Source organism: Abramis brama (genome assembly GCF_963993115.1).
Source record: "Abramis brama genome assembly, chromosome: 25".
Lineage (NCBI taxonomy): Eukaryota > Metazoa > Chordata > Actinopteri > Cypriniformes > Leuciscidae > Abramis > Abramis brama.
Genome location: NC_139987.1, coordinates 13,257,224 through 13,269,874, shown reverse-complemented (window position 1 = coordinate 13,269,874; position 12,651 = coordinate 13,257,224). Strand labels below are relative to the sequence as shown.

At 37.4% G+C, this 12,651-nt stretch overlaps 1 protein-coding gene across 1 annotated transcript in view; it reads left to right on the top strand.

Annotated features, from left to right (window-relative positions):
• fat3b (FAT atypical cadherin 3b) overlaps positions 1 to 2,607 on the top strand; it is a 64,269-nt gene extending 61,662 nt beyond the window's left edge. The window contains exon 31 of the mRNA XM_084103685.1: positions 435 to 2,607. Coding sequence (XP_083959811.1) covers positions 435 to 982 — 548 coding nt within the window. The 3' untranslated portion in view covers positions 983 to 2,607. The remainder of the gene's footprint in view (positions 1 to 434) is intronic.
• The last annotated feature ends 10,044 nt before the right edge of the window (positions 2,608 to 12,651 follow it).

Sequence of the window (12,651 nt, the reverse complement as noted above, 5' to 3'; positions counted from 1 at the left end):
ATATATATATATATATATATATATATATATATATATATATATATATATATATATATATATATATATATATAACCTTTAATCTATCAAATACTGTTATATAATATTATTACAATTTTAAATAACTGTTTTCAATTTTAAAGTGTTTTAAAATGTAATTTATTCCTGTGGTGGCAAAGCTAAATTTTACTCCAGTCTAACCCCAAACTTTTGAACAGTAGTGTAGATTATTATTATTTGTAGTAGTATCTGTAGTAATAATAATAATAATTATTATTATAATGATTGTTGTTAGTTGTTATTATTTATAATTAATATTATTATTAATATTGAAGACTTGTGTAAAGATTGCAAAATGTGCAACATTCATAAAGTTACGTCTAATGAAATTTGCATAAGTCCTCTGCACTTTTTGATACTCTGCATGTGTTTTCCAGCCTACCAATGGCAAACGACAGAGTGGCTCGACACGAGTCTCCCAGGCTTGGAATCACCGCCTCGAGACCAGACCCCTACACCCCCACCCCCACCCCTTCCTGCTCCCCCACCGCCCCTGACCCCTACACGGTTATGTGGGACTCCTAGCCGCCTGGGCGGCAGCGTTCGGTTGGACGGCAGCACCCTATCGCTGCAAACTGGCTACCCGTTACGACGATACCAGGGCCAGAGAGACTTCCGCTCGTCTCAAACCCTGGATGACAACAACTCGCCTGTTTATGAAGAATACCGCGGCCCGGATCACTACGACATCGCCTCTACTGTTCGCCCGCTGGGTTTTAGCGAGGGCCGATCCACACCTGAACAATACCTGCTCTCTTACCCTCCTCTACTAGCCTGGGAGGAACGTCCGCATGTCTGGGAGGACACACACCCCTTCGGAAGCCAGCAGGAGATCGACAGACCGGGCAGAATTTCTCTCCGGGCCCAACGTTTGCGTAGACAGAGCCCAAAGACATCTTTGTCCGGCATGAGAGAGTATTACTGACCATTGACAAACAAGTCCTTAATTAATCTGGATGCTTGTGTTCATGCAACTGAGGACTCGTCCTAAAGATGTGTGCTGATCTCTTTGGAATCGAAACATCGAAACAGCCTCAATCATACTGTACACTAGTGACCATTCTTCATGTACCTTATTAAAGGGGTAGTTCACCAAAAAATGAGAATTGTCATCATTTACTCGCCCTCATGTTGTTCCAAACCTGTATGACTTTTTGATCTTCTTTTGTGTTCCTCTGAAGAAAGCCAGTCATAGAGGTTTGGAATGACATGAAGGTGAGTAAATTGTCATTTTGGGGTGAACTATCACTTGAGAGAACATGCATAGTTTTTACCATCTACTTTCTCATCAGCGCATCTGAGAAGCAGGGTGATACTATGTGTTTGTGTAGGTGCTACTGTGTTTATTGACAAACCACAGGTGTTATTGATGGAATCCATGTACAGCAGTGTTTCTCAACCAGGGGTCCAACAAACTCTGTGCTCTGCATAAGGATGGGCAGATCTTCTGAGTAGATATCCAAGTATATCCTTGGACCGGCAATGTTTTGCTATCAAAACAGTCTGATGGAGAAAGGAAACCTGTTTTATTCCATGGACTGCAAAAGCCGTTAAAAGTCAGTTTAATTACATTTTTGTCGACGCTTCAGGGTTTGTAAGGATCTAGTAATTTGTGCATATTCCAGGACAGAAAGCGCACAGGTGTGTTTCACATAAAGGAAGAGCTGTTTATGTATTCACGTGCTCTCTTTATGTCTCGTCAGTAATGCATGACAACTACATATGAATCACTCATCACACATCTGGCATTTCATGGTGTTTTGCTGTTTATGCTGCTGTTTTTGTGATTTTTATTTAGTTTAGGATCACAAAACTGTCATGCTGGTATGCTTAACATCTGTGTTTATTGATTAATGCATATAGTTTAAAGACTTATGAAGCATACAGACTTTATGAACAAGAAAAGGTTGTATTTATAAAGCGACTTTCTCATCAAGGTGGCTTTAATTTACTTATTTTTTTATCGTTTAGTCTACCTGGCTACAAATGGGAATGTATGTTTTTTCACCTGATGCCTCGTTGTATCTCATTCCCAGTAGCAACTGCCCATATAATATATGCAGTATAAAAATCAGACTGGGAATCTAGACACAAGATTTTTCAGGGTAGTTTTCTTGGTCCATGACAAAAAAAAAAGTTTTTGTCCTTGAAAAATGTTTTATTTTTAATATCTCATTTTAGTGAGTACAAATAGACTTATGGAATAATTATTATTAATATTATTACTGTTGTTGTTTTATAGCGCCTTTGTAGAGTCCAGGGTCATTTCACAAAGCATGATGTTAATAATGTTTTATTTTAACATTTATTTTTGTTTTATATTAAGTTTGTTTCTGTAAACAAGATCTTTAAACCAGAGAATATTTTATTAAACCAATAAATCAGATTATTGTAATGGTTTTCAGGATGACCCTGTGGGTCAGAGGGTTCTGATGGTCTGTATTGTTCATACATGTTGATGTTGTCTATTTAATGTGTAGAACTCATCTTGTATGTTTGAATAAAATCCTATTCATTGTCCAGTGTAAAATAAAATAAAAGAACAACTACCATATGCATCATCTATATATTGATTTAACAAAGATTGCTGGATATGTCGCAATAGTAAAGCAGTTTCAGCACAAATGCACATCATATCTTTTCATAGAGATATGAATAAATCGTGTTTATGTAATTTCCTCTAAGATAGAAAACTTCTGTTCCCTGAAAAACTTTGAACTCTCATTTCCTTTATGCAAATCTATGTGATTTACAAATGATGACAATTTTTACTCCTGCTAAAATCTTCCTGATTGACATTTAATTGAGCAGTTTAGACTGAAGTTATCATCATACTGTATGCACACATAATGAACTAAAACAAACCTTCGCACAAGCCAATCTTTCCTGTGCTTGACAGAAAGCCACAGCAGTTACAGTTGCAGACAACATCTTTATACAAAATGTGCCTTTTTTTTTTTTTTGTAGTTACAGTACATCATTTTTGTTACATCAACAAGTGCACAAAAGGACACTCCTGTTGAATGCAAATAATTTAAGACACTATAGAATTTCAAAGTGCATTATTTCTCCTTTTGCAGAAACAACTATACAGAAGACAACACAATCCAAAGCTTGTTTACGGGCAAGGTTCCAGGAGTCCAGCTTATATGATCGAAACATAATGACGCTTTTATCTCTGGGCCTTTTCTCTGTTGTACGGGGACGTACGCCGGTTTCATCAGAGAGGTCTTGTAAACATCCTGCGTTTCTGTGCTTTTATGCTCTGGGTGTATCATTAGGCATGACCACTTTGTCTTTTCAGATTTGAAAGTGCGTGCTTCAGATGTGAAAATTACAGAGTTACTTTGTACATTGTAAAAACGGGTTAAATGGCCAGTTGAATGTGCATTTCCTCAATGGTGCTTTCAACACACTCTCATTGCAGTTTGAAACTATTTTACGTTTTGTCGAAGTTTTCATACAACCTGCCTACGCCTCATTAGCTATGGTTCCATCAATCTATTTTCCCGCAAATGTTGGGATACGGCATAAAATAAAATAAAAAATCGCTGGATGGAATCGCTAAGATGCACATAAATTCTAAAAATGTGCATTAAAAAACGTATACACTTAATTGAAGCAGATATTTTGTATTCAATAAGAAGACATGAACATAAACTCTAATGAAAACACATAGGGCCTACCGAATAAATTCCTCGATGTGCAACAAAAGAATAATCATGTGACTGCTTTGACGGATCATGTGATCAGAAAAAATGTTTGGATGGACGACGAGGTCCGATTTAAACATCGTTTTTTTTTTAAAAAGAAGTTAACTTATTTGTGACAATTGACAATTCTTGATGGAAAACATCAAATAAACGCAACGCATTCTCATCCCAAGGCATCATATACTGACGCTTTTGAAATTTCGTCTACATTCGACGCACATGGCACCCTTTAGCGTCAATATGTGACGCAGATTATGGGTAGGTTTAGGTCTGGGGTAGGGTTAGGGTTAGACCGCTAGGAGGTGCCTTCTGGCCCATATTTATCTGCGTCTCATATTGACGCTAAAGGGTGCCATGTGCGTCGAATGTAGACGAAATTTCAAAAGCGTCAGTATATGATGCCTTGGGATGCAGATTTTCCAAATAGTACAAGTGGAGATGATCCTTAAAGGTTACGATAACCAATGAAAACCTAAGATAACATAACAGCATTTATTGTTTAGTCTTTATCATAAAAGTCATGATGTCAGAGAAAATGTTCTAATTCCAATTTCCCAGGAAGTGATTTTTCCCCCTCTTGAACACATGGGATGGAAACAGTGTTTTATTTGCAAATGTTTTATGCGATATTCTAATTTAGCACATTAAATTTGCAACTTTGAATGGACACATAGCTATTGATAGTGCTTTGATTTTACAGTGGCTCATTTTTTCTAAAAGTTTTCCAAATTCATGTGAAATTGTGACCTCATAAAATAATTACGTTTTCTTATGAGATCAGGTTGGATACTTTTGTTTGTCAAAAAGAGTAAAATGAAAAATGCACCACATGCATAATAACGTCCCAAAATTGCTTAATTCAAATGTGTAGTGTTTCATTTGCACCTCTTTACAATATCAATATTTTCCATCGTCTCTTTTGTGAGTGAAGCAATTTCACTGATTTCCAAAATGATGCCAATGAAATTCCACCACAGAAGACTGATGGGTAATGCCCAAACAAAACAGAAGTAGATCTGCAAGGTCAAACCGCCATAATCTCACAGTCGACTTCCACTGAATCAGACGTGCGATGCTGAATGCAAGGAGGATCATTTAAGAGGAAATGAAACTAGTCGTAATCCCCCTGAATTAATACTGGTGTTTACATCTAAAAGTATACCGAACAATGGGGAATCCACACTCCGTGAGCACCATTTCCTTTGACTTTTAAAACAAGTGAGAGCCAGCCGCTCAACTGACAGAAAGACGGCTGGTTATATAAGGGGATGGGGGAGAGATGCTGGATTATCGTTCCCCTGTTTCTGCTCGGAGACATGAGAGAGTTAGGGGTGATTATACCCACACAGTCTACTGAATAATACCCAGATTAGACACACTAACCAGGCCTCATCTCCACGCAAAACATCTGCCTTTGCCTCCTGACAGACACACACACTCGCGCTCTGGCACTGTGGATGTTAAACACACCACTTTGGAACAGATGCACGTACTGTACGTCACAAGCTTATATACAGACATACAGACAACAGAGCCATGTTTACAGAGCTCTCAGTTGTGCCAAATTCCCTCTTTTTGTCTTTTGCTGATGCATGTAGAGAAGATTTCTCTGACAGTTTAAGTAGGGAAATTGTCAGTTTTTATGAGTGGATAATTGGGAAAAGTTTCCTCTACCCTACATTTCAGACGTCAACGACAAAACTTAAGAAACTAAAAATCCCCCTGTAGTCAATCATTTCATTCCTTAAAAACTTACCTTTGATCACCAAAATGACATATATACCAGGGTAATGGCTTCTCTTGAGACTCCCGTTTCGCAGCAGTTAATGATATGCTAAAGCCCGCCCCCCTCGTGATGTGATTGGTTACAAGGTAGTTTGTGACGTAAGAAACACTGGCGATTTCAAACTGAGTCTTTGGTTCACTGCAGTTTTAAGGACAAAAAACTCAGCAATGGTGTTGACTTATGAATTTGCACATGGTTTGTCTTAAAGCATATTAAAAACACCACAAAGACATATAAAAAACATTAAAAACTTGATTTTCACCACAGGGGGTCTTTAAGACAAGGTTAATGAGGGTGAGAGTATAGAAACAAAAGACTTTGGAAGTGAACTAAAAAGTTTCTCATAGTACTTTATCTTTGGCTGCATTACAATGGTATCCTAATTCTTTATTGTGTTTGAAATGGTGTTGAGAAAGGCACACTTGTCTATTTTTGCTCATCCAAAAAATAGCTTCAAACAAAGCCACAGAAAAATCAACTGTTGCATCTCCGAGCAACACACGGTGTTCCTGAAAAAAATCAATGTTTTGAACGAATCATTTGATTCAGTGATTTAATGACTCACTCATATATACAATCAGTTGTTTAGTTCCTGAAAGAATCAGTGTTTAAATGAATTGGCTGCATTATTGATTCAATGACATGCTCATAAAAACAGCCAAATGTCATACATACTGTAAACCTATACCTGACATCTCAAGAGTAAACAAACATAAACTCTATGTATAAGCTAATGTGTAAGATAATGAATATGTAACAAGCTACTATGTCAGTCATTTTGCTCTCAGGCTGGGAAACTGCATTTGCTTTGCTGATTCACAAAACTCATTGTTACATAACATATATATTTGTTTCAAAGTAGAATCAGACCACAGAGAAAAGAATAAGTGCACCTTGTCGAAATAAAGAGTTCACTGGATTAAGGCACGCTTGAGGCTAGTTTAGAGTTTGTTGTTTTGTAGTTCTTTGTTTTGCACTGTCTGTTGAAACTGAACTTGTCTGATAGACTTTTAGCATTGAGCCATGTTGCAGCTTGTAAATAACTTCAGCTATCCAAACCGATCCTCTTTGAATCAATAAAATACTGCTCCAAATGAGACTCCATTGAGTCCTTAAATCACCAAAGCAAAGTAGGCCTGGTAATTACCCAATCCAGGCATAATCATATTTGCATTAGACTACAGATTGTTTTATGCTTATTTTATTACTAACTACCATACAAACAGCAGGCGGTGTTGCACACAAGTTGGCAACATGTGTCTAATAAAGCACAGTCCTGTTCTATTTACACATCCACTTGTTTGTTTGTGGATCAAATCTGAATAGCAACCCATTTAGTTTCACAAAGCAGTTGTCCTGACTTGCTCTTCAAGGCTGAGTTTGGGTTCCAGATTCATACTGCAAAACATAACTGCATGGCAATGATTTAGAGTCTGACACCAATTTCCTATTTTTCCTCCTAAATCTGCCTATTTACTCAGCCTATCTATAAATAAGTGGCAGGTTATTAGTGTCACTCAGATTTCCTACAAGTTTTTGTTTACCGCAGAGGCTGTAAGCGCAAGGAACATGAGGGTCGAGATCTGAATTCAGTTCGAACACTTTGGCTCCGTTCCAAAACATGGTGAATTGCCTTGCTTTCTACTGCCTATGGGATGCATCCTAGCTGAAATGGGACTTCATAAGGCACTCATTTTGGACACACTAGGCAGAAATTCACATGAAGTCCACAGAGGACTCTATTGATTTCAATAGAGATGGACACTAGCATGTTACCAAGCTAACAATATGATACTCTAATAAGCATAAAATACAGATGCACATACATTTAATGAATGAATTTATGTCTTTATTTATTAACTTATGTGTATTCATAATCAAATCTTAAATCATTTTCAAAATTTCTCTTGCTTTGTCCACCTTTTTTTAACTAAGCTTGTCGTGGTGCATCGTGGGATTGCTTTCTCAGTTACTGTAATACATTTGAAACAGCCTTAGCATGGGGAAACGTCTTCAAATGCTGTTGTAGGTGGTTCACTAGTGTTTGGAACAGACTTTTTTTTTTAATTTTGATTAGTGTAAATGGGATCACAGCCCATGTTCTCTGTTCTTTAGTTTAAGTGTTCCTCAGATAGCAGTCTCTCTCATTAAACTGATCTCCTGCAGTGCTGGAGATCCATGTGCCAGAGTTATTCAGCTTGAGTTTAATCATCCCTATTTTCCAGTGCATTTCCTCAGTCTCTGAGAGTTCCGCTTATAAACAATTGATGATTATACTGAAAAAAAATGTAGTGCAGCCAACCTTTGGGGTTTATGGGATAAAATGCTTAATTAATACATTACAATGCGAAAAAAAAAAGACTCCGACATGACACTGGCATGACACTGATGCAGAACACAGCAAAACCGTAATCGCTTCTAATGTTATGCCTGCTATCGTGTGTAAGAGCTGCCTTACGTTCTCCTTTTTAACAGCTTCTCAAGACTGAAATATAAAGCACAGTTCAGACATTACTCCTCTACTCTTCCAGTTTTACCACATTTTCTTTGAATATACCACTTGCCAAACTGTCTCAATTCAGATTCTTTATGCTACTTTGTAGTGGGAATGAAGAAAAATACCCTGAGGATATTTTCGACAGACCCGAGTGTCCATGGTGAGAAGACTTAGATCAATGCAGTAATTACACATGCTTCCATCCAGTATTAGTGGAGTCATTAAAAACAGAGGGAAATTACATTCTTTTCTTTTTTTTCAGACTGTCATGCCTGTCAGTCATAGTCTAATATATTCATAATTAAACGAGTACGATTTGACCTAAAGATGTCTCAAATGGCAGGTGCTCGACTGATGCAGGAAGAAAACAATCTGGAGGCTGCCAGTTTTCTTGGAGCATTTGTCATGTGACTGATGACTGTTAAAGACAGATGAAAATATGTACTGACAAAATATATTTTGTTAGAAAGCATGATTACTTGTGATTTGAATGGCTCTGGAAAAGTTATTTGCCGTCCTGTGTAATTCCGTTATCTACCAGCAGGATGATTTGACTCTAAGACCTTGCAGTGCAAGAAATCAGCAACTTCCCCAAAGTCCATTTTTAGAGAGCCTCTGAGCAGTGATTTTACGCATACAAGACCAACTCTTATATACTTAAGGATATGAGGAAATACCAAAATCTCAAAAACTGCTTGCCAAACTCATGTTTAAATAACTTATTTCAAATCAGCACCATAATCTGACAAGTCTGTTATGCAGACTACTAAACATACAATTAAAAGTTTATTTTAAAGAGCAAAGTATTCATACCATCTAACTATGGGTGCAGATACTTACGTTCGATATGGCAGCCAGCTTACGTATAGTGGCCCATTAAAATGGCCACTAAAGAGGCATCTATGTATATGTATATGTATATGTATATGTATATGTATATGTATATGTATATGTATATGTATATGTATATGTATATGTATATGTATATGCATATGTTTGGGGGTGAGGTTCAGGGTGACGACACGCTGACTGTTGCAAGATGGCGGACTCACCGACGTGTCTGGAGTGGTCGAATGTGGACTCTACGTATACATATCTATGATGAAGAACACAAGTGTGTGTACTTTTGATTACCTGATGGATGTAACACATGACAGGTCACATTTCAATGGCAACATGATGAATGTAGTATGTCCGAATTACATTACACACATTTACTTGTTCAAAATAATTACCTACTTAAGAGAGTATGCGATTTCAGACTCAGCGAAGTGTTCAAGTGCAAAGACAGCGAATGGTGCAGTTTACAGGTCCTGTTTCACATGAGAATACTATCGCAACAGCCGAATATGAGTGCTATTGCAATTCATATTGCACATTTAAGGTATGCTTTTATAAACTTGCCATGTACACTTCAGTCTCTGGGCCCACAATGTTTTAATTATTCATAAAAGATGAATCACTGTTTGATCATCTGGGATATTGGTATGGAGACAAAGGCTTTTGGCATCTGATAGAGCATTTAGACCCAGAAACGGGGACGTGTGATGTCAGACTTAGGACGCGGACTGGGACAGACCCACAGTCATTGGTGGTAGCAAAGTTAATGGAAAGAGAGTACCAGATATTCAATGTGTTCCAATGGGATTATTTTGTTTTTTGGGCAGTTTCAACCCGATCTCATCAGAAAATGTAACTATTATATGAGTTGGCTATTTTGTATGAATTTGTATGATTTGATTTGTATGGAAATGTACGATTTTAAGAAAAAAGAGGTCCACCCTGAACCTCACCCCAAAACCAGTCAGTATGCCGTACACTGAAATATAAAGTAGTTATGAATTGCCCTGAGACTGTGTTGACATCTGTATATAGTAATTTCAATGTGTGTGAATACAGTGAATAACATTAATTGAATGCTAAAGCATAGTGCATAAAAACACCCATACACTACACAATTTTCTGGCTTCCCAAGTTCTGGATGTTTTCATGCACACAACACTGGGGAAGTAGAGTAAAGGCCTCATTACACTTCTGCGTCGGACCTACGCCGGAGCCTATATGCCGTAGGCAACGTGTTGGTTTTAATTTATACTTCTGCGTTGTTGTCCGCGTTGACGTGCACCTAGGGAGCATGTGAAACCCCGAGGGAGGGGTTCTGGCAGACCAATCACAGCGCTTGCGTCCGCGTAGAATTGACGCGTTGTTACATTTTTGGAGAGGTGCACGTCAGGGTACGCCGAAGGGTACGCGCGCTACACACAGCCTACGACGTAGCTACGGCGGCAGTTTGACGCAGAAGTATAAATAGGCCTTAAGGTTGGATGAACTGAGAGAAATCAAATTCCATGATGATGAAAGCAGTGTTTTTTGTTGTTTACATTGGTTGCAGAGGCAGCTCTTGAGAACCAATTAGAAACATTATTACTAATTATTAAAGTGACCTTAGGCGGGTAGAATAACATAACCTTTGCAGATGGGCTCAGAATTGAGCTGGTGGGAGGATTAAAATGTAAAGATTTTATGATTCATCGTTATAGCAGTCATGTCAAGTATTTGTCAACTGAGGAGCAGTTGACTTCTTCACTTAATGGTAAAAATACATCATCAATGGCCAATGAAATCTGAGTAAAAAAAAGCCTCTGGTGTTTGGATTTAAAAAATCATATTATATCGCTATAATTAATTACCCAACGGAACATGCCTGGAGTAATCAATTTGTGTGTGAGTTTTAAAAATGTCAGTATATTTAAAAAGAAACATTGATTAGTTTTACTTTTTTTTCCTTACTTAACATTTTATAATAAACCTCTTTCTTAAATAATTTCAATCAATAAGCAACCTTTTTTTTCTAGCTCCCAGTAGCAACAATTTTGTCATTTTAACCACCTAATGATGACACAGAGTAAATGCACCCGGTGCCGCTGTTGCTTGATTTACGAATGTAACTGTCACCTGCATGTATGGACTACAGGTAAAAACGCGTGCTGTGATTCGCTTTGTTAAATTTTCTGCTTACCTAATCATAACTGTAACTTATTTTTAGTGCTATTCATTTTAAAATGTGCTGTCAATGTAAAATTTTAGCAGACACTATTCATCAACACTGTTGAACAACTGTTCATGAAATTTTTTATTCAGATTAACTGAATTTATTTATTAGATAGCATCCAGTTTATGTACCCTATGAATAAATGCATTTGAACCATTTTCTTTACACTTTCACGCAAAATCAATATACCCATTTTAGGGGTCTTTGAAATAACATTAATTCAAAAAGTAAACCAGCCTATGGAAGCTTGTTTCTGCCACTCTCACAATCCTGACTTTTTTTTCCTCATCTCACAATTCTTTTTTTCTCACAATTGCATGATATAAACTTGCAAAAAAGTCAGATTTGCGAGATATAGCCTAGACTAAAAAAAAAGTCAGTCTTTTTTTCCTCAGAATTGGACTTTGTAACTCATAAAGTTTGTATCTCATAATTCTGAGATAAGTCAGAGTTGCAAGAAAAAAAGTCAGAATTGCGAGATATATACTCGCAACTGTGAGAAAAATTCAGATTTGCGAGATATAAACTCGCAATTGTATTAAGTCAGAATTAGTCAGAATTGCGAGTATATATCTTGCAATTCTGACTTTTTTCTCGCAATTGCGAGTTTATATCACGCAATTCTGACTTTTTTCTCGCAATTGCGAGTTTATATCACGCAATTCTGACTTTTTTCTCGCAATTGCGAGTTTATATCACGCAATTCTGAGAAAAAAATCTGAATTGTGGAAAAAAATTCAGATTTGTGAGATAAAAACTCGCAAAAAAAAAAAAAAACCCACATAAAATAACACTTAATACCTAAAATTACTCTCCTAATGCAGTCCCTTGCAAAGCATGCTGGTAACTACAGATCCACTGCCCAGGTCTGCATTTCTCAAAAGCATCGTGAGGTAAGTAGATCGTAGAGACTAGAGGTCTGCGCGGGACTGTTTTTTAAGTCCCGCTCCCGCTGGGGTTTTATCCCGCACCCACCCGTTCCCGCTATATATAGCCTACACTATTTGTTCACCCGCTGTCTGCTTAGAATAATTTTCTTCCCGACCCGACCATCCCGCTTAATATAGATCTCCCAGAATTTCACATGTACATTTTCACAGAGAAAATAAAAATGTAGTCTGCACAAACATTTTTTTATTATTATTTTATTCGCCTTGTCAATATACAAAATTTAACATTTTGCTGCAGACAGTAGGGGAAAAAATGTCGCAGCGAAAAAAAGAAGAAGTGTAGGCTATTATTTTTATTCGTATTATCAAAATTCGTAACATTTTGCTGTCAACACAGGAAAAGTGTCAGAGAAAGAAAGAAAATATGACATGTCATTAAGCAAAATATGTAGGCCTTAACCGAACAATATGTAGGGCAGACTGTAGCCTATACCGGGTGGTCGATAAGATTAAGATTAGGTAAAGCGAAGATATGCTGTTCTGAAAGAACGTCGGCGTCGGGAACGTGATATTGAATGACCAACCGCTCCCGTTCAAATTACACCAGAGTTACCGACCGCTACCGTTTTTTAGTCGGAAATTTAATCCCGCGGCGC